Genomic DNA, 23160 nt, shown 5'->3' on the forward strand with positions numbered 1-23160 from the left:
AGAATATGTAAAGAATTTGTACTTAATAATAAAATGACAAATAGCCCATTTAAAAAAATAGGCAAAGGATCTGAATAGACACTTCTCCAAAGAAGATATGCAAATGGCAGTAAAGTGTATGAAAAAAATGTTTAACACCATTAGTCCTTAGGGAAATGCAAATTAAAATACCAATGAGAAACCACCACATGCCCACTAAGATGGCTATAAAAGACTAAGATGAGCATAAGAAATACTGGCAACGATATGGAGAAATTAGAATCCTCTCCTTCTGCTGATAGGAATGTAAAATGGCGTTGAAAAACAATCTGGAAGATTCTCAAAACAGTAAATGCATGAACTGGCAATTCTACTCTTATGTATATACACCCAAGAAAAACAAAAAGCCTATGTTTAAGAAAATTGTACAAGAAAATTCATAGTCACATTATGCATGAAAGTAAATAGTAGAAACAGTCTAAAATGTCTAAAAACTGGGGTGCCTGGGTGGCTCAGTTGGTTAAGCATCTGACTCTAGATTTCAGCTCAGGTCATGATCTCACTGTTCCTGAGTTTGAGCCTGGGTAAGCCCTGTGTTCACAGCTCAAAGTCTGGAGCCTGCTTGGATTCTGTCTCCCTCTCTCTCTGCCTCTCCCCTGCTCGCATTCTGTCTCTCTCTCAAAAAATAAATGAACATTAGAAAAGAATTAGGGGCACCTGGGTGGCACAGTTGGTTAGGAGTCTGACTTTGGCTCAGGTCACGATCTCAACATTTCGTGGGTTCGAGCCCCACATCAGTCTCTGTGCTGTCAGCTCAGAGCCTGGAGCCTGCTTCCGATTCTGTGTCTCCCTCTTTCTGTCCCTCCCCTGCCCACACTCTGTTTCTTCCTCTCTCAAAAATAATAAACATTAAAAAATTACACACTGATGAATGGATAAACAAAATGTGGAAAATCCATACCACGGAATACTATTAAGCCCTCAAAGGAATAAAGCACTCATACACGGTACAATATGAATGAACATTAAAAGTAGTATACTGAGTGAAAAGAGCCAAGTTGCCCAACCCTCTGTCCTCACTTCTATCAGGACACTCTCTTCCTGGTAGGCGCCCATCGGACAATCCTCTTTCACAGACGGGGTCTGGCTCATCTCCTCAGTTCTCTTGGGGCAAAAAGTTTGCCCTTCCTTTTCTTCTTAAGAGTTGCTGTGCTACTGAAACCTTATGGTTACAGCTCTTAGGCTTCGTAAGCTTTACACGGATTCACAAGGACCTAAAAACACGTTATCTACCATCTTTTGGTACATAGGTCACACAGGTTAAAATTGCAGATACAAAATTTAAGTTAATAAATTTTAATGTCTTTGCAAAACATACCATTATGATGGGAGGCGGTTTTTACCTACTCGTATTCGTTTGGATTTTTTATTCAGGCGATTTAATTAATAGCGCGTACGGGTATATTATCAGTGTTGCTCAACCCTGACACGAGGTCAGAAAACTCCGGGAAAGCCAAGACGATGCACAAGTGCGCTCCAGGCGCTCAGGTGCTCTCCAAGGGCCCAGACTCGTGGCTCCCAGGTGAGCCGAACAGCGCCCCCGCTGGCAGGTGGGGCCCCGGCCACCACCCCAGGAGTGTGGCCCCGCGCGGCCGGACGCGCCGGCCCTATCAGCGACCTCCAGCCCTCGCCTTGCCCCGCCTCTGGGCCCGGAGTCCCCGGGCAGGGGTGGAGGCTGCCGCGCCTGCGAGTCCTCGGCTCCGATCCGGGCCCCCGAGTCCAGGTTAGTGAGCGAGTCTGTTTTCTGGCCAGCGCCGCTGGCGCCGCTGGCGCCGGGTACCGCCCGTCCTGCAGGCTGGGGTGCGGGGGGACGTCGTGGGGTGGATCTCAGCGAGGGAGACCTCTGCGGTTTCGAGTTGACTCGAGTTTGGCAAGGCAGCGCGGAAGGCCCGGCGACCCCTGGCTTGGGAGCCGGGAGTGGTCTGTATAAAGGGTGGTGTTGGGGGGCGGCAGGCACGATGCGGGGGAGGCGAGGTGCGGCCCTGGAAGTTACCGGTTCGGGAATGGGCGCAAACCGTGGGACGGCGTGGATTCCGAGGTCAGCACCCCCTCCCCCGTCTCAGCCTCTCTGCCCCAGGAAGTGACACCGCTCATCCTCCCCCCGGGAGGCCTTGACCTCTCGCCAGGGGGCTGGGGAGTGAGCCTTCCGCCCTCGCCAGACCTGCCAGCCTGTTCGAAGGCGGGGCTGGCCCTGGAGTCCTGCCTTTCAGGAAAGGAGCAGGCCCCGCGCCCTCTGGCCTTCACTATCTACTTAAAACTACTAGGGGAGTCTTGTCCACCCGGGGCTGCTCACAGCCGGATCCTCTCTGGCTTCTCACTCTTTCGACGTGCTGGCCACCGAGAGATGTTTGCCTTTCTGTGATGCGTCACTTACTGTCACTTAGGGCCAAGGTGAGAGGGCAGTATAAGACATGAAGTCCCTTCCCTTTCCGAGTTCCTGATATAGACGGGTTTATCGTTATTTCCTTTCCATTCTCACCGCAATTCAGTGAATTCAGATTGTGACAGTGACAGCATTAATTAATCAATGGAGGCAGAAATCTGTGCTTGAGAACCCCCTGTGTCCAAATTCGGCCTCTGACCCTGACCTCTTTGAACTTGTCTCTCCCATCTATAAAATGAACAGAGTAATATTTGTACCCTAGAGTTTTGGTGAGGATTAAGTGTGGGTTTAAACACATAGGCGACTGCAAAGAGTAACTTATTAAGTCATTATTCTTGACAAACTCAATGCCAAGTTTTTAAAATCCACAATTAAAACGATTTTTGCAAGGATAGAGTGAGGAACACAATACGTTAAAATGCATTATAATAAATAAGAATATGGCTAACACCTAAAAAGTTAAAATTGAACAAGAGTTTTAAAAATTTGGGATTTCAAGTGGAATTCACAAATGCACGGGGAAAATAAGGATTTTATGAACTATTGTTTAGGGGAAAAAAAAAACCTCAGTTAATGGATTATCTAAAACTCCTGGAGAAGAAGAAAACGTGTGCAGGGCCATATTTTAAGAATTTGCAAAGTTACTACAAGCTTCAGAAATGAATGGGATAGAGATTCTTCCCAAGTAAATTTAAAAAACAATTGAAGCTGATTATATTCCAATTGAAATATTTAGCAGGTGCCACCTGTTAAATAATACATTCCAGATAATAGGTTAAAGTAGAATATAACCCTACACAAAGGGCTAAAAAAATACTATTATTCCCTAAGCATGAGAAACCAAATTCATTTATGAATGTAGTTTCCACCTGATTAGGTTTTTACTGCATTTTGAGTAGACCTCCCAGTTGAGGGGCAGGTGGGGGCAACCCTGCCCATCTTATTTCTAACTCATTCTGAGCGCACCCCCCCCCCCCAGCCTGTGCTAACCTTTAGTAGTCCCTGCCCGATCACTGACTTTCTTTTTATGAAGCCGTTTGATACTTAATTGTGAGCTTTTGTTCTATCAGATATTTCAAATCTAAATATCAGCCCATTCTCTGACTCTTCCTCTCCCCCACCCCTTTCTAACTATTTTGCTCCCTGCGTTGCATCTGCCTGAGGAGGAAGCACCCTTATCTAAAAACTGTGCTTCTGAAGCCTTCCTGTGTATGGGCGTCACCTGGAGACCTTTATTAAATTGCAGACACTGAATTGGCCAGGGTGAGGCTGAGATTCTGCATAAAGACTCCAATGGATGCCAATGCTGAATTAGCCAACTGACCTTCTTTTTCAGGCATCTGCTTCTCATTTAATAGTTCCACCAGGTTTTGAATTTGGCCTCTTTCATTTGCAAATTTGATCCTCAGAACTCCAGCACCTCAGGCTCTGGGATCTGCACTCTTACTGCCAGGCTGTCATCTCTACCCAGCCACTCCCGCTCTTGAGACTGGCGTCCAAGGGAGACTGAGCTGACCTGCTCTATCCCCTCTGGGCTGCGCTCCACTGCCACAGGTGGCTAGGGGCCTTCAGGGATCTGGGCAAGGGTTACTCAAACATGCCAGCTCTGTGCTCCCCTCCTTCATGATTTCTTCCTTTCTGCAGCCTCCACTTTATACCCTTTGACAAGACATCAACTCTTACATCATCTTTTCTGTTCAAAAATCTTTCTCTGTCTTGACTATCTATAGTACTGCATTAGGTGAACAAGAAATATAGACATATAATGGGACCACATATGTAATTTAAAATTTTCTGGTGTCCTCATTAAAAAGAAGAAACAGGTGAAAGAGATTTTAAAATATATTTTATTTAACTAGGATGTGTAATCAATATAAAAACTGTTACTGTGTTTTAGATTATTTTTTTCTAACAAAATCTTTGAAATCTGGTGTATATTTTATATTTAAAACATCTCATTTTTGACTAGCCACACTGCAAATGGTTACCATATTTGACAGCTCACATCTAATTTATGCTTCGAAGATCAGAAAGTCAAGTCTTAATTTTTCTCAGTACGTTTTTTCTTTGTTCTGTTTTTGTCAGCTCTAATGAGTTATATTTTACGTCTATTAAGTTAATCAACTTTAAGCATACAATTTTATGAGCTTTGATATGTAGACAATTGGTAACCACCAACATAATCCTATATAAAGGGCATTTCCATCACCCGAAAAGTTCCTTGTGTTTTGTTGCAAATAATCCTCTTCTCAGTCCTGGGCTTTGGCATCCACTAGTCAGTTTTCAAGTAGTATACTGGTTTTGTTTTTTCTAGGATTTCATATAAATGGAATCCTACTGAAACATAACTTTGGTATCTAGCTTCTTTCCCTTTGTATAATGCTTTTGAGATTTATCTTCTTGTAAGTATCCATTCCATTTTAATATTTGCTAATATGCCATTGTATGGATATCCCACAATTTGTTCATTTACCAGTTAATGGATTTATGGATTATTCCAGGTGTTGGGTACTATAGCATTACATTGCTTTTATGAGACAGAAATGCCCCGTGGTCTGTCCTGTTTGTGAAGGTCACAACTGGAACCCCAGGGCTCGTGTGCTTTCAACTAGGCAGTGCATTTGTGAGCTGGCTCTTTCTATCCTAGACAAGGCTCCAGCTAGGCCAGCAAATGGCTTCCACTCCATACATGCATACATACATACATATATACATACTTACACATACATAAGGAAGATGTCTTTAAAAAATTCTCATGTAATTTAAGACAATGGTAATCTATTTTAACAACTGAAAACTTCTAATAATGAGAATAAAATAGTGTTTTTCAGTGAGATGGACATCTAACTTCAGCAAAGACAGAAAATAAGGTTGGAGTAAATTCTAGCATTTCTAGTCATTTAGTTAGAGAAGCTTCTAGCTTTCTTAACTGGCCCTTGTCCCAGGAACAGAGACAACTGGCTCAGGTTGAACCTTCTCATGTTGTCCTTCAATGCCATCTCATTAAATCTGGTTATGAATTGAAAGAGTGGATTTTCCTTGTAGGTCCAAAGGAAGTAAGAAGATATGAAAAGCAGTAAGAAAGTGATTCATGAATTCTCATAACAGATACTTATTTTGGGCTATCCATCTACCAGACTTTTCTCTGTCCCTGGTAAAGGTATCCAGAGGCCCTTTTTCTCATGGAGAGAGGTAAGAGCACCGGAAGATCAGAGACCAGTGCCAGCTTAGGTATAGCCGTACTAGTTTTTGAGACTGTCCTATGCATTGGCACAGACAATTATCACAACTCTACTCCTAAGGGAGGAATGACTCAGCAGTGCACAAAAGATGAAGCCACATCTCAGATCAGGAATTATTCCAGTGTTCCAAAACTAGACACTGAGACATTCAGGATTTAGACCTGGGTCCATGTTCCTCTAGTACCAGTGCCTTCTTTTCTGCCCTATGCTGCCAGGGTAAAGGAAGCAGCCTGAGTCGCGGAGGGGATGCCAGGAATGAAGCAGAGTTGGGCTGGGGAAGGAGCCTGCAGATGACTTAGGAAAAGCTGTTGGATGCTTTTAAAAGCTAGGAAGAACTGGGCTTCCATTCTGAATTGGTGCAGCCAAAGAGTGAGACCAGAGCTGGTCAGGATATGGACAGAAACACACGGAGCCACTTCATGACCAGAGTGCCGTTGCAGGTGCTGTGAGTAGCATGAAGAAAACGTTCTCTCCCTTTAAAGACCAGATGGGTCACTGATTAATAACCTGAGCTTCAAAGCTGCATAAAACTGGATTGTAATTTTTACTTTGTCACTTACTCTGAGACTTTTGGTAATTAAATGTATTTTTAAGAAATTCACTTTTCACGTTCAGAAAATAGGCATTATTAAACTTCCTTGATAGAATTATTGTTGGGATTGCTTACACAGTATCTATAAAGAGTTCAGCCATCGCCTAGCACACAGAAGTGATCGGAAAATGGTATTGATGATTATTTCCTTCATACATACTTCATATACACCGGTCTGCATTAATCATGGTTATCTATCTTTGTGTCTTCAAGAGTGGATTTGTCTCCTGCTGGGAGTCTAAATTGTATATGCCCTCAGGGAGTATTTGTTTCATTCATCATTATCTCCCCACAGCAGCTATATAAACATGCTTGACTCTCCAGTCCTCTCCCATCACGTGCCTTGTATACAAACTGAGTCAGGGAGAGCTCTGCACTGGAGGTCATGGGTAAGCCCTATCCTCTTCTTTCTTCCTCTCATGCACTTAGTTTATTGAGATACAATTCTCATATGATGAATTTTACCCTTTAATGGCATGCAGTGTTTTTTGGTATAATCACAAATATGTTCAACCAGCACCACTATCTAATTCCAGAATCTTCATTACCCCATAAAGAAACTCCAAACCTATGAGCAGTCACTCCCCATTCTGTCTCCCTCAGCAACAAATCTATTTTCCATGTCTAAGATTTGCCTACTCTGGAATCCTATAGTATGTGATCTTTTGAGTCTGGTTTCTTTCTCTTCGCCTGATGTTGTCAAGGTCATTCATGTTGAAGCATGTATCAATACTTCATTCCTGCCTTCCTCCCACTTTTACACACTTCTAATCCATTAGTGATTCGATACTTCCCTGAAATGCTATAAGACCTTTTTGTCCCTTTATACATGTTCCTCAGGTCTTTCTCTGGGGACTGTTCCTATACTACAAGGGCATGTGGCCTCAATGACCCCCCCCCTCGCCTCTCTCCCCTCCCAACACATGGGTCCCTTAAGGCTCCTGTCAAAATTTACAACAGGCCCTGGTAAAATTTCTTCATCAAGCAGGACCTTTCTCATTTCCACATCCCTAAAGCACCAGGTCTGTGCGTGAATTTTACCATCTTTACTAACAAACGTCTGGTTAAAGTTCTGAGGTTGAGGAAAGCACCTTGAACTAGGACTATGGACATGTTAGGTTTTGCCAACTCTATGACTTACAAGCTGTTTGATTTTATAATGTCACTTAATGTCTGTCTCTATTTTATCAAAGAGCCAAAAATACTCTTATTTATTCAGTTTTTCTATGAGGGATAAAGAAATCAGGGGAATGTGATTTCTAAATCACAACTAGGTATAAAAATATTTCCTCATGTTATTGTGGTCATTGCTGGTGCTTTTGTTTTTTTCTGGGAAGGTGACCATGAGGGATGAAAGGGCTCTGTGTGGAACAGAACTGTTAGAAGGTGGAAGTATCTTTGCAATAAATGACTCTCACAGGAAAGCTCATGAGGAAGGAGGTTCTGGATTTTTATTCCTCAAAAGTTGAGGACCTTATACTTGAAACCAGTGTAACACTGTCTGTTAACTATACTGGAATTAAAGTTTAAAAATAAATCTGAGGATCCATGTAGCCAAGTAGCAATAGATCCACTGCTAGTTCTGAGGTACAGTAATGAACAAAAACAGTCTGTTTTTGAACTTAAATTCTATTGGGAGGATTCAGGCAATTGAAGATATACATTTAGGTGGTGATAAAAAGTACAGCGAAGCAGGTTGTTATATGAGGAGTGATTTTTATGGGTGGCCATGCTTCAGTTAGGCTAGACAGCCGACTTTTCTGAAAAGAGAGCATGAAAGAAGAGTGTAGCATGAAGTCCCTGAGTCAGGCGAATATTAGGGTGAAGGATCTTTCTTGAAGCAGTAACAGTGAGTGCAGACATCCTGAGGCAGCTGTGCATTTTGGTGCTTTTAGCACTGAGGGTGTGTGTGATGGATGAGAAAAGATCAAACAGGTGGTGGCTCACACAAGGCCACTTGTCATGAGCCACAGTTGGTCCCTCCATCCAGTAGGACTAGAGAGAGAGTATAATTCTTGCTCTAGCAAGACCACAAATTGACGTCCAGTATGAGCTGGGGTAAATAACATGTTTGCAGCCAGAATAAGAAGCCCTTCTTGCCCCAGGTATCTGATCTCTTAGTCCAGGATACTTGTCACCCTTTTAATCACCCTAATTTCTTTTCTTTTCTTCCTTTCTCTCTCTCCCTCTTTTTCTTTCTTTCTTTTTAAGTTTATTTACATTTGAGAGAGAGACAAAGCATGAGTGGGTGAGGGGCAGAGAGAAGGGGACACAGAATCCGAAGCAGGCTCCTGGCTCCGAGCTGTCAGCACAGAGCCCAACGCGGGGCTCACATTCATGAGCTGTGAGATCATGACCTGAGCTGAAGTCAGACACTTAACTGACTGAGCCACCCAGTATTCACCCTCTTTTCTTACTCTGACCCTTTTTTGTTTGCCCATCTACCCAGGATCTGTAAGCAGGAAGTGCCTTAGAAGTCCTGGCCGGACAGTCAGGAGCCAGGAGTGTAGCTACAATGACCTCAGCAGTGCTGGTGGACATACAAGAGGAGGTGACCTGCCCCATCTGCCTGGAGCTCCTGAAGGAGCCCCTGAGCATAGACTGTGGCCACAGCTTTTGCCAGACCTGCATTGCAGGGAACAGCATGGAACGGGTGACGGGCCAAGAAGGGGAAAGCAGCTGTCCTGTGTGCCAGACCAGCTATCGGCTTGGGGACCTGCGGCCGAATCGGCACCTGGCCAACATAGCAGAGAGGCTCAGAGAGGTGGTGTTGGGCCCCGGGATGCAGCTGAAGGCAAGTCTCTGTGCGCACCATGGAGAGAAACTCCAGCTCTTCTGTAAGGAAGATGGAAAGCTCATTTGCTGGCTTTGCGAGCGGTCTCAGGAGCACCGCGGCCACCCCACGCTCCTCATGGAGGAGGTCGCCCACGAGTACCAGGTGGGGGCCCACACAGAGGGAAGGCAAGGAGGAGCACGGGGCCTTGGCACGAGATTGTAACTTTTCTTCATGCTGCAGTCTAATTTCTTTGTAGTTTTCCCATTTACCTAGAGGATGAACCTAGACAAGGTCCCCACTGCCCAAGGGGAGAGACTTTATCTCTCTCTTGGTGCTCAAGACCTGCCCTGCATGAGCATTGGATGCTGCGGGGGAGGGGGGGGCAGCGGGAGCAACTAGGGACCTTGGTGGATCTAATGTGGGGAATACACGGCAACAAGAGGGCTGTCCTTCGTGAGCAGGTTCTTTCCCTGGGAGGGAGACAGTCAGCCTGCCCCCACTGGGCATAAAAGATCCTCAGGCCTTCTGAGTTCTTCAGCCCCAACAGGACAGGCTTCTGAGGTCCGCATAATCTCTTCCCCATTCACTCTCTTCTGGGCACCGAGACAGGTTGGTGCCTGATCCTGCTTGATCTGATGTTTCTTTAAGGAAAAGTTCCAGGAGTCTCTGAGGAAACTGAGGCAAGAGCAGCAGGAAGCTGAGAGACTAAAAACCGTGATCATAGGGAAGAGGACATCCTGGAAGGTAAGAGAGATTCTTCCTGAAGGTGTCCTGGGGCAGGAATCAGGGCAGGACGTGGGAACTGAGGGCAACTGGTCCTGTCTGCTCCATCATCTGACCGGAAGAGCTTCCCTTGCCCCGTCCTTCACTGCTACCCTGACAAACAAGGGTCTCGTTCTTGCTGTGGAGATGGGGAAGGAGGAGTTAGAGAATGAACACATCAGAAAAGAATTGAGGTTTTTGAAGATAGTTACATAGGTGAGGAATGGCCATTGGCGGCCCCCAATCCTGATTCCAGACCTTGTTCTATGGTTTCAAGCTCTGAAAGTTGCTGGAACGACAGGTCAGTCATTCCCACCTTGGTCCTCAGAATTGGAAGAAGAGGCCAGTGAAGACTCATGGAAGGCCATGGAGGCAGCTTGGAATCTAGACCTCACCCAGGAGCCACAGACTATATCTAGGAGGCCTAGAAAAGGTAGCCTGGGGCTCATGGTTTGGGAAGAGCAGAAAAGAGACTGGAAGGGAAGAACAGGTTCTACAGGACTTCCTCCCCCATTTGCTCCTCTCTCAGTGAGACCTGGCCCCAGAAAGCAGTGCTGAGCCTGACACCTTCCCAACCCCTGCTCCAGAGAGGAGACCCTCAGCTCAGCAGACTAGCAGCCTCTTTTTCTTGCATGTTCCTGAAGAATCAGATGGGACCTGAGAGACACAGGATCCAGACAGAGTTTAATAAATTGAGAAACATCCTGGACAAAGAAGAACAGCGACAGTTGAAAAAGCTGGAGGAGGAAGAGAGGAAGGGGCTGAGTATTTTAGAAGAGGCTGAGGATGAGCTGGAGCAGCAGAGCCAGTCACTGAGGGAGCTCATCTCAGACCTGGAGCTTCGGTGTCAGGGGTCGGCAATGGAGCTGCTGCAGGTGAGACTCGTGAAGGAGTCCCTAATCCCTAATCTGAGGGTCCAGGCAAAGAGAGACTAACTTTCTTTCCCTTCTTAAATGGGACTGATGACCTGGTTGGGGCAAGACAACATTTCGTTTGGTGCACTTGGGCCTCTTACCTGTTAAACTGTTCAGGGGTCATGGGTAAAGCATAGAAGAATTAAAGTACAAATGCTAGGGGAATGTCCATTTTTATTTATTATCTATAAACCATGGTCCAAAACTCTCTTTGATACAGGGATGTTTAGCAGCATCCCTGGTTCCACCCACTAGATGCCAGTAGCTCCACCCCCTGTCCATTCTGACAACCAGAAATCCTCCAGATATTGCCAAATAGCCCTTGGGCGGGATCTAATCCCTCTTCTCCCGTTGAGAGGCTGTATGCATTCAGCACCTTTTGTCTCTGAGTTGGGATTTGCCAGGAGGTACTTTTCTCTCAGTTTAGTCCCTAGCAAACACATACAGAGCTCAAGTACTTAGAGATTCTGTATGTAATCACCAACCCTTCTTTGTGCTACTGTCTTCTTAGGGCAGAGTCATTTATGGTGTTGCAGTAGAAGTTCAAACAAGTCTTTTTAAGGCACAAAGAACCCTGGAGTCGTATGTGTGTGTGTGTGTGTGCACGCGTGGGTGCATGCACACGCGCGCAGCGCGTGTGTGTTGGGAAGGTGCAAGGTGTCAAATCTGAAGAGATTTGATGCAGGAGCTTGAACTGAAGTTAAAATCTGAACAGCTTTTTTCTACACAGAGTAAATAGTGTGACTATGAAGTAGAAACAGGATGTACTTTGTAACCTTCTAGAACCTTCAGGCTGTTCCTTACTTTCTGTTTGCCTTCTTGCTTTCCTCTTCTCCCTTTGGTGGTGGAATAATCATTGCTTATTCTTGAGCCCTAGTGTTGGGGTCATGGGGTAGTTACATTCTGCCTATCGGAGCCTTCCTTCTGCACTGCTCCTGATTTCCCATCTTTGTTTTATTCTTCTTGCCCTTTTTCTTCATCTTTGACATTGGGTTACCCTGACATTTCTCCCTGCCCCCATACTTGCCCCTCCATAGACCCCTCAGGATGTAAAACTTGCTCTGTACGTGAAAAGGAATCACCAGTGTATGTCACTCACCCAGGCACCTGTGTAAATTCTCACACCCATTAGTATGACTTGCTCAGGAGGCCTCTTAACTTGAGTGCTGTCTCACAGTTTTTCTAGAGTTTTCCCAGCACGACGCATTCCTCTTCTCTTTTCCGTATCTGTGGGACACTGTTGCACAGTAAGATTTGATAGCTGATGCAAGCCCACAGCTTTCAAGTTCAAAATGTGACCCCTGAGAATAACACTAACATAAAGAGCCACAAAGTGGCACCCTGATTTGGCCATTTAGGTTCCGGAGTACAGCCATGCCTGAAGGCTGACCAGTCCTAGGTATTCGGTGTAAGTTAACACATCCACCACTTCTGCTGCTTCCCACATATAGGCCACCTTGAATTGCATTTCTGTCAAATGCAACTAAAGATAATCCCAACATAGAGAAAATAGACCAAACCATTGGCCTCTTCTTCGGTCATTTTGATAATGGGGCAGAGGTTAGGGAGACTAAGTGGGAGGCCATGAGGCAATTCTGCTCAAATGAGGCTGGAGGTGGCAATGATGACAGTGAGACCAGGTGGCTAAAAGAAGTTATGAGTGTGAAATGGACTGGCTTAGTCTAAGATGGGACATCAGGGTGAATGTAAAGTAGTTTTTAGGATGATACTTTGTCTAAATTTGGTGACTTAAATGAATGCTAGAAACACTGAGAAGGTGGAAGATTAAGAGACCTCATAGTTGCAGAAGAAGTAAGTTGTCCTTTAAACATTTGGAGTCTGTGGTGTCTGTGGCTGTAGATGGGAGAGATCTGAGCAGAAGTACTAATTTGGGAATCATCAACATGTGTGTGTGTCAAAATCAAGAAAACTGGATAAAGTCAGTGAGGATAGCATAGAGAGTTAGAAGAGGCAAAGTTTGAGAAATAAGGCTCTTGTATCTTTAGCAACTAGAATGTAAGCATCTCAAGGACAGAAATAATGATTTAATCATGTGAGATTCTCTAGTGCTAATAGATGATGTTCATATATAACATTATACACACATACACTATTGTCAAAATAAAGGTACTATTGTCAAAATAAAGGTACTATTGAGTGAGTTGAATCATTTCCCAACATTTCTACATAGGTTCTCAGGGACAGTCTACTTTGAGTTCTTATCTCCACTTTGTGGCCTCCATATTGGGTCCATCTTTATTTCCATGATATCATGGGGTGATGGGGATGGGATAAGGAATGTGGATGAGGCTGTGTTAGAGAACAAGGCCTATTACTCCTTGACTTAACATTTCTCTTTCCTCCCTAGGATGTGAGTGATGTCGTGAAAAGGTACGTGCAGGAGAACACAAGGTAGTTCCCTTGGATTGATGAAAGATCCCTATACCCATAGAGTTATCTTGCAGTCAGTAGAAAAGGAAAAAAGAAAAATCACAGGGCAGGAAAGATTTAGGACTATGATGTTCTGAGTTGATCATCATCAAAATTTTTGGGTTCCCCAAAATAAAGGGAATGACCTGGTTTCTATGGTAGGAGAATTTAAGTGATGGGGGGGGGGGAGTGGGCTGTGAGTGGGTGTCACAAATTGGGGACAGTAGTTCTTAAGAATAAAAAGTTGTAGTATCATTAACTCTCCAATATCCTATGGTGGAACCTCTTTGCCACAAAACTCTACCTGCTTCCAGCCCTGATTCCAGTAGTTTATAGCTACTTCAAACTACACAGCAGATATTCTTTGTCCATGTCTTTTTTCAGAGGGAAATTTCCCATCTGTGTTTCCCCAGGTCTGAGAATCAGCTCTTGGGGCATCTGCCTTCAATTTCCCTTTTCCCTTGGCTTTAAAACAGTCCTACCTTGCTACCTATTTCCCCTCAGACTTCCATTTTCCTCAGATCCAATAAAAATATAAACATAAGGTCTTGAGAAGAGTTGTTTTAGGGCTGGAACAAAACCTATTCTCTTCTCTATCACATACTCTAGAATTTCATTCATCAAGGTGACATCTAAGGTTGTCCACACACCCGATACCTTTATGCTCCTCACAAACACATGAAACATGGAAGCTGTTGTCCTTTCTGATGTCTTCACCCTTAGTTTGGAGGAGATGTCTCCTTTCTCCAACTGGCATAATTTTCCTGAAGACAGGCCTCCTTCTGAAGGCCTTTCTCCCTAGGCCTTTGGGAGACCTTAAGGCCTAAACTGATTCTTCAGAGGAAGCCCTTTACTCAGGATTCTCAGAGCCCTGACAGCAGGTTTCTGGCATTCTCCCTTCAACACGGCCCTTTGTAGTAGACCCTCCACGGTGGCACTGACCTTGTAAGCATTTTGTATCTGTTTTAGAGGTAGCAAAGGATTTCGCAGTCACGTTTATTTAATTTTATATAATCTTAGGATGTAGAGAGAGAAGGGAAACGATTGTATTTTACAAAAACAATAAAACAAACCAACCAAAATTAGTCTTTGAAGGGATAGATCTTACCAGTTTACACAGATGCTGAAAAGCGAGTTTTTAGTCCAGGTCCTTGGTTCCAATGCTAGAGCTCTTTGCTGAATTATGCTAATTTTCTTCAGGGAAGAGTATCACAGTTCTCCCAGGGACCTGGGAGATGAGGGAGACGGGTGTTGGAAGAACCTAAAGTCAGCAGTGTGGGAAATTTATAAGGTCTCTTCTCTCTAGAAGTGAGTTCTTGACTCTAAAGAAGCCGGAAGCTCTGCCCACCAAGCTGAAGAGTATGTTTCGAGCCCCAGATCTGAAAAGGATGCTGCGAGTGTTTAGAGGTGAGGAGAATCAGGGGACAGCTTTTGGATGTAGAATTATTGTAGCCCAAACAACAAAGAGAATAGAGCGTAGAGTTGATATTTGGGAATAGTGGTGCAGAGAGAGGTCAGAGAGGGCGAGCCATAGCGTCCACAAAAGATACAGTTCATATTTAAGGGGAAATGAGATGGCCAACTCACATCCTTACAGAAGTCCCTGCCCCTCACCCCCACCCCCAAATCTATGATCCATGATGGGGACACAGCAGACCTGAGACTATCAGTTCTGTGCAACTTGATTGACTCTGTTTATCATTACAGAACTGACTGATGTCCAGAGCTACTGGGGTAAGTAGCCACCATGGTGTTTTTGAGCAACATATCCTTATTCTCTTTCACATGTGTCCCCTGCCCCCCAACATACCCACACACTGTGACGCACACAAAGTGTTAATACCATCCTTCCATCGCCCCATGTAGTTCCAATTCCTGCACTTCTATGTTTCTTCTTCTCAGTGTCTTAAGACCCACATACCCATCCTCCTCTGCTGATGTTGTATCTTTTCCCACAGTGGACGTGACTCTGAATCCACACACGGCTAACTTAAATCTTGTCATGTCTAAAAACCGGAGACAGGTGAGATTTGTGGGTGCCACGCTGCCTGGGTCTTACCTGGAAGAGCATTATGACTGTGGAATCCTGGGCTCCCAACAGTTCTCCTCCGGGAAACATTACTGGGAGGTAGATGTGGCCAAGAAGACTGACTGGATCCTGGGGGTGTGCAGTAATTCAGCGGGATCCACGTACTGTTTTAACCAGTTTACAAATAATCGAAATGCCTACTCCAGATATCAGCCTCAAAGTGGATACTGGGTGATTGGGCTACATCATAAACATGAATATAGAGCCTATGAGGAATCTTCCACTTCCCTGCTCCTCTCCATGATGGTGCCCCCTCGCCGAGTTGGAGTTTTCTTAGACTATGAGGCTGGCACTGTCTCCTTTTATAATGTCACGAACCATGGCTTTCCCATCTACACCTTCTCTAAATATTACTTCCCTAGCACCCTTTCTCCCTATTTTAATCCCTGCAACTGTGTGGTCCCGATGACCCTGCGTCGCCCAAGCTCCTAAACATTCTGCCATCTCCACCCATACCTGAGGAGTACCCTCCACTCTGTGGTCCATCTGTACCTCAGTTCTCTCTTTTCTAAACTTCTGTACTCCTGAATTCTCTCACGCCTTTCCCTTTGAACATTTACTCAATGCTAGAATATACCCAGAGGTGATAGTGAACAACATCCCTGACTAATTAATTACAGATCTTTGGATGTGTGGGGGTAACTTTCACCATGTTACCATTAAGCATGATATTTGATGAGGTCCTTTTTGTTGTTGTTGATTCGTGGGATCAAATTTTTAGGAAGTTCTTTTCTACTTGCTATAATTTTTTTTATACTGAATGGAAAATTGAATTTCAACAGACTCTCTGTAATTATGGAGATTTTTTGAGTCATTTTTATTCTGTTATTGAAGTACATTGATTTGTTTCCATTTTTAAATGCAGCACAAAATCCTGAAATAAATCACTATTATTCTCCATATACAATATTGGATTTGCTTTTGCTAATACAGTGTTTAGGTTTTATTCCCATTCTGTTTATGAAAGAAATTGACCTGTAATGTTACATTCTTATAATTGTCAGGTTTTATAAAATGCAATAAACAAACAAAGAAATCCCTGTATTTTTGTGTAAGTATATATAGGATTGAATGCCAAAACCATTATAGGGTTAATTTTGATGGCTTTAAATTCAAAGAAAGAAATTTTAACTTCAGTTTTTACTACAACCTTCATGATTTAAAAATTTAAGGGTAGTAGTTGAAAATTTAAAACAAATTTCCCAAATTCATTGAAGAAGAAAAAGGAGAGAAGAAAATGATGAATCCAAAACAGATTTTTCTCCCAGAATGGAAGGAAAACATACAAAGAAATAATATAAAGAATTTCAAGAAAGAGAATGATTTTTTTTTCCAGCTTTCCCTCCTTTATGCTCAAATGTCAACAGCTTTGTGAAGGGGCCGCTATGACTTTGGCAGAGGTGCTATAAACTTTTGAGCCAGCTGTAAAAGAAAGCATGAGGTGGATGTGGCAGTGGAAACAGATACCAAGAAGTTAGCTAGAGCAGCTATCCAACATGGTAGCCAAGAGCTACCAGTGGGACTGAGCACTTCAGGTGTGTCTAGTCTGAATTGAAATGTGCTGTACATGTATATTGCACACCTGATTTGGAAGACTTAGATTATTTTTTTATATTTATTTATTTATAGAGAGAGAGAGTGGGAGAGAGTCAGAAAGAGAATCCTAAGCACATGGGGCTCAATCTTACGAACTGTGAGATCATGACCTGAGCTGAAATCAAGAGTCAGATGCTTAACTGGCAGAGACACCCATGCACCCCAAAGGCTTAGTTTTAAAAATATATATAAAGTAGCTTATAAGTTTTCTATTATAGATTGCAATGATAATATTTTGCACATACTGGAGTAAATATATATTTACTGCATTGGTTTCATTTTACTTTTTTGATGTAGATACTAGAAAACTTAAAGTTACATATGTGGCACACATTGCCTATCTATTTGATAGCTCTTACTGTAATGCAATTTCTATCCCTACAGGGATCCTAGTGTAGGCAGATAAATTCATCTCTACACTGACCCCCTGCCCCTCTGAGGCATTTCTGTAGAAGTAGGTAATGGCAGAGAGAAGATCTCAACATATCTAGAAATTTACAATGTGGAAGATCATAGAAAGAGATCATGGCCAGAGAATATGACTGCCTCATCTGGTCCCTGTCTTTAGCTGTCAGACCTGACTCATTAAGTAATCTTTATTAATTATAATATAATAATATTTAATAATCACTGAAGAGGTTCTAAATTTTGCCAATGGACTAAGAGGAATTAACAAAATAGTCCATTGAATAGAGAACAAGTTAGGACCAGTTATACTGCATGTTTTAAGATTAATTCATATCACAAAACAAAAGGGGTTGGAATGTGTTTGACTGTTTCGTTGCTACTGTTATTGATACTCCTATCAACAAGCCAATTTGTCTTCATATACAATGTAAGTTTACAGTCTTACTCCAGGGTTACTTGGAGTCTCTTGTTTGTTGTTATAATCTGTACATAAATATCTAATAGACTTCCCTTTTCTATATTTCATTTTATAATGGCATTCCAATTATATCACTATTGAATTACATGCCATGCAGCATATCAAAAATACCACCTTCTCTGATATATCATCTGCTTAATTTCAGTGGCTTCTAGAGCAACAAGGGCATCCTTGTGCTACAACAGAATGTTCAGATGGCTCTGTCTTTAGGATCATGGAATAAATCCAAATCCCTGTGATTTCTACATCAAAGACACATTGGAGGATGATTGGAATTTGTGGCAATGGCCATGCACTGATGGCACAAAACTTTCTTTGAGCTTTTGGATCTGCTAAGGAGCAGATAGTCTTTGAAAATTATACTTTATTAATGGCCACTGAATATTTGACCCATAATTTGTCAATCATGCTACCTAGAGACTATCCTCTTTTAGTTTGGACCAACAATGGATATTCCAAGACAAGTCAGGGAACCACTTAAAATGTATATACAAAAGAGTCAAAAGGAATTCATAATATTCAAAATGTAGGAATAACTACCTTACTTAAGAATGATACTAAGAAATATGAAAGTTGAATTGTATTTTATGTTGACTAAGGTAATGATGAAAAGTTTAAGTTGAAAGCTTATGCTGGGAAACAGTGAAATATGTCCGTATGCATATTTTGACTCCACAGTCAGGGATATCAATGAAGCTGTGAAGTAAAAGAAGTGAGAATATTAGCCCTGTATGATGAACCATATACGTTGCACATAGCTATTGATTAGAGCGTTATAAAATAGCAGAGACAAATGTATGATTATTTTGACTCTTGGGACTTGGTTATGGATAACATTGAATGGGTTGGACTCTGGGGAAAACAAAACAGCTTTCAGCTTTGTGTGGTGGTGGCACTGTAAATTTGGGCGATTGAAAAAAAGATGGCAGCCAAAGCATATTTGCCCAGACTATAAATTCAGGATCTTGGATTTAATCTGTGTGTAAATGGTCAACCATGATGAGTTAAGAAACCAGAAAACATTAATTGGGTATATTAATCTAGCAGTTGAGTTGAGGATAGACTGGAAGGGGGAAAGATAACGAAGACTGGAATATCAGGACACTGAAGTGCCTACCCTAGTAATATAAACTGATGTATTTTTTAAAAGTTTTTTTGTTTATTTTTGAGAGACAGAGAGAGACAGCATGAGCAGGCGAGAATCAGAGAGAGACGGAGATACAGAATCTGAAGCAGGCTCCAGGTTCTGAGCTAGCTGTCAGCACAGAGCCCAACAGTGGGCTCGAACCCATGAACTGTGAAATCATGACCTGAGCTGAAGTCAGATGCTTAACCAACTGAGCCACTCAGGCACCCCTATAAACTGATGTATTGAAGGATTACTAACCCACTGGAATAGATAGAATCTGGAAAGCAGTCCTTTCTATCTCAATGATAGGCACTGATATAAAAATACTCCCCATGACCTCTGTAATGGCTTCTAACAGTACAAGGCTGTAGGTATTGTCATCACCATTTTTCCAAAATAAGACTTCGAGGTTCAAGAATATTGTCACAGCTTCAAGGAATATAGCTGGGAATTGAAGATATTTTGTTAATTACTACATATTCATCTTCTCTGAATGGATTAAGGGGCAAAAGACTTTTCTGAACTGAATGAAACTGAGAAGGTTTTTCTGACTATGATTAGAGTGTCAGGGAAAGAGCAGAACAAAGGCATTCCCTGGGCAGGTAGCTATGTCCTATCCTTTTTGCTATAGAATGAAGAGTAGGGGTAATATAACATGGGTTTAGAAATTATTTGTCTGAAACCCCACCAATATTATCACTTCCATGACCTCTCTGACTGTTGAAATCTGACATCCCCATCTCCACTCTCAGGAGAGGAGCTTGGTGCTGAACTGACATAGTGAGAAGTTCAGGGATCCGAGCTCTGGTGAAGTTCACAGATAAACAACCTTCATCATCTCTGCATTGACTCAGTGTCTGACTCAAATATTAGCACAGGGTGAGCACGTGTAAACATAGTCACCTCCCTCTCTAGGTTCTACTTGCCTCATCTCTGCAATAGAAAAATCCCCTCCTGTTTTTGTTCCTGTATAACTCTCAGTATGGTGAAACCACTGAAAAGAAATCACAGGAAAGAAGGGCCAGTAGAGGCTTGTTAGGACCTGCCTGCTGATGGCAGCTACCACCAGGTCATTCTGTGGTCACACAACCACTTTGAGAACACATATACCTGAGGAAAACTATGCCATTGGAGGAGATGGAAGGACTAAAAATAGATGTGGTGATACTACTGAGGTTGGTGGTCAGCTGTTCGTGCAACACTCATGAAAACACAGCAGGAAAAGGAGATGAATCTGAAGCAGACTAAGAGCCTGAAGTGCTTACAAACAGTGGTATCCACTGGATACTCTGGGAGGGGCAAAGAGAATTTTTCTACTGTGAGGAAGAATATAGAGGCCAAGAGGCCCAGAAATTGGGGTCTGGTGTACAGAAGTTGCCACTAGAGTGGCTGATTGTCTAGCTCAATACTAGAATTTCTCAAATACCTCATGAATCCTTCAGTAGTCTTGATCCACATACTGGATCCTGGACAATTCACCTCTAGCTCCCTGCTGAGAAAAAGACCTTTTTTCAAGGCAGTTCTTACCATTTTCCCAGTGTGTCAGGAATATGCTTACTGATACATCTCCCCACAGATCATTTCTTTTCCCTTGTTTTCACAAGGAGTTTGATCAATCAGAGCCCTTTCTCAGATAAGAGCATATCCGAATAGTTAGCCATGTTTCTCCAATTAATAGTGAATTTTGTATTACCATTTTTCTTTGTGTGTTTCCAGAACCCAGTATGCTGAAGCACAGTGTAAGACTTCAAAATGTTGAACAAAACAACCAAATGGCAAATGTTGGATGAGTATAATGAAGGAGCAGGACAAGGAAATAATAAATAAGACCCTTTAAATCCTTGGATGTTTACAATAATCAGGATCGGAGGCCAATGTAGAACCTCACTGGAGGGGCCCAAGGATCTTTGGCACACTGAGAGATAAAGAAGGGTCCTCATGCACAGAATATTCATACTGCCTCCTCGTCAATACTTTCCATTCTACTTGGACAGCCCTTATTTGTGAGTCTGGTGTAGTGGTATGCTGGTAAACCAGCTCACCAATAAACAAATAGAAACATAACAAATAAATACATTAAAAAAATAAATAGAAACAAGACCCTGATTTGTAGTACTTGCCAATTTTCATGGTGCATATTCTCCTACTATGGCCAATTTCACATTAATAATTTGTAACGTCACAGAATGCTGAGTTTGAAAGACCTGTTCACATTTTTGACTTTGCTAGCCAGTGACTGTGGTGCTAGCATACAACTGTATTAGTCTTCCCAGCTCTCAACTTCACTGTAGACAACAGTCCTAATATTGTTAACCACCTACCTTAGATCCAATAGTATGTAGTCTGGGTAAGGTCTTCCACCCTAAACTTACACCCCGCAGAAATAAAATAGCATCCATTTGCTTCAAATGGAGTTGTTGTGTGTTAGGATGTCATGAATCACAACAGGTATATCAGTGATGGGTGTGTTTATGTATTTGCCTAAAGGTCTCAAGAACAGCTATTACCCCAGGGAACTCAGAAGCAGAGCCACCTTTTTAATATTTCTCTTTCTGACCCACATATATGGGTCAGATATTTATGGCTTTCCAAGCCTGCACATCCCGTCCTCCACAATACCATCCCTAAATTAGGTTTGCACATGTGTTATTTCCAATAAATGCATCGTTAGCACTAGTGCACCAAAGAGTCTTGTTTCCATTTGAATGGAAATTAGTAAAGATTAATCCCATTTTAAATCAGCACAAAAGATTTAAAAATCAATATGTTTTAAACACTAACTATAAAAAAATCTATTTTTTCATAATTTAGAAAAACTTAAATGTATGCCTTATGAAGCAAATCATTTAAACTTTGGCATTTTTGATAATGTTTTAATATTTATGTGAGAATACTTACATTTTTTCTTAACCTATTTACACTACCTTTGTGAGTCAGCGTTACTAGGATGTCTACTATTAAAACGAAACAAAAAACAAAATAACTCCACTGGAAATTTTAAGTGTTTGACTAAATATAACCCTTGTGCATTGCTGGTAGGTGCAGGTGTTATGAAAACACAGTATGATGGTGCTTTAAAAAATTAATATAGAATTACCATATGATCCAGCAAATCCATTCTGGGTGTATATCCAAAAGAATAAAAAATAGGGTCTCAAAGAGATATTTGTATACTTGTGTTCATAGCGGCATTATGGGTAAAGGGCAAGAGGTGGAAGCAACTTAAGTGGTTACCAACGGATGAATGGATAAAGGTGATGTGGTCACAATATTGTGATTTATGAGAAATATATATATCTGGTCACCCAGACAACCAAAACATGTCCTCATATGCTTTTGGTCTCCTTTAGTGGTTCCAGGCTCACAGCAACTAAAACCCTTGGAATTTCCTGTGATTAAGTGCAAATAAAGGTATCTTTAGTTATGTTAATGAAGGTGACTTCTGGACACCACCCTAAAGGCTGGTTGCCTGGAGGACTAACTTGTGATTGAAGGGGTGGCATTCTGAGGGGCTTGAGGTTGAATCCGCCAATAGCCCAATAGCCGATGACTTAATCAGAACTATGAATGAAACCTCTATAAAACCCCCAAAGGCCTGGGTCCTCCGAGCCTGGTGAACAGGGGGAGTTTGCCACCGAGTGGTGCACTCAGAGAGCCAGAGATTTCCTTGCCCTTCCTCCAAACCTCATCCTACGCATCTCTTCCATGAGGATGCCGATTTGATCCTTCTGTTGGCAAATGTAAGTAAGTGCTTCCCTGAGTTCTGTGAGCCACCCTAGCAAATTAAAAGAACTGAAGGGGGAGGTTGTGGTTGTGCAAGTCAGAAGCCCAGGTAGCTGCCTGGGGCTCACACCGGGTGTCTGAAATGAGGGCAGGGGTAGTCTTGTAGGACTGAACACGGAATCTGAGGAATCTGATGCTATCTCTGGGAAGGTGGTGTCAGAATTAAGTTAAATTCTTGGACACCCTGGTGGTTGCCTAGAATTGCTTTGTGTTCTGTGGAATTGGGTCTGAGAACCCTTAAATGAGTGGTATATACATATAATAGATTATTCAACCTCCGAAAGGAAGGACATTCTGACACATGCTGCAAAATGGATGAAACTTGACATTTTGACAAATAAAATAAGCCAATCACAAGACAAATAGTGTATGATTCTCCTTATATGAGATATTTAGAGTAGTCAAACCGATAGAGACAAAAAGGACTGTGTTTGTCAGTGGCTGGAGGGAAGGAGGGGAATGAGTAGTTTGATCACTATAGAGTTTCAGTTTTGCAAAATGGAAAGTTCTGGAGAGCGATTGCACAACAATGTGAACAT

General features: G+C 42.6%; 1 protein-coding gene across 3 annotated transcripts; it reads left to right on the plus strand.

Moving 5' to 3' along the window:
* The first annotated feature begins 1732 nt into the window (after positions 1-1732).
* TRIM6 (tripartite motif containing 6) lies at positions 1733-20641 on the plus strand. Of its 3 annotated transcripts, none has more exons than XM_029956376.1 (8): positions 1733-1762; positions 8706-9194; positions 9681-9776; positions 10439-10669; positions 13077-13099; positions 14445-14545; positions 14846-14872; positions 20555-20641. In XM_029956376.1, exons 2-8 carry the CDS (start codon positions 8772-8774, stop codon positions 20626-20628), a joined length of 975 nt encoding a protein of 324 aa, XP_029812236.1. In that variant the 5' UTR covers positions 1733-1762; positions 8706-8771; the 3' UTR covers positions 20629-20641. The 3 variants fall into 3 exon arrangements, with proteins under 3 accessions (XP_029812236.1, XP_029812234.1, XP_029812235.1); XM_029956374.1 differs by lacking the exon at positions 20555-20641 and adding an exon at positions 15097-16260; XM_029956375.1 differs by lacking the exons at positions 1733-1762; positions 20555-20641 and adding exons at positions 2405-2430; positions 15097-16260.
* Positions 20642-23160: the final 2519 nt, after the last annotated feature.

The sequence above is a fragment of the Suricata suricatta genome, chromosome 11 (assembly GCF_006229205.1).
Source record: "Suricata suricatta isolate VVHF042 chromosome 11, meerkat_22Aug2017_6uvM2_HiC, whole genome shotgun sequence".
In the NCBI taxonomy this organism is placed as follows: domain Eukaryota; kingdom Metazoa; phylum Chordata; class Mammalia; order Carnivora; family Herpestidae; genus Suricata; species Suricata suricatta.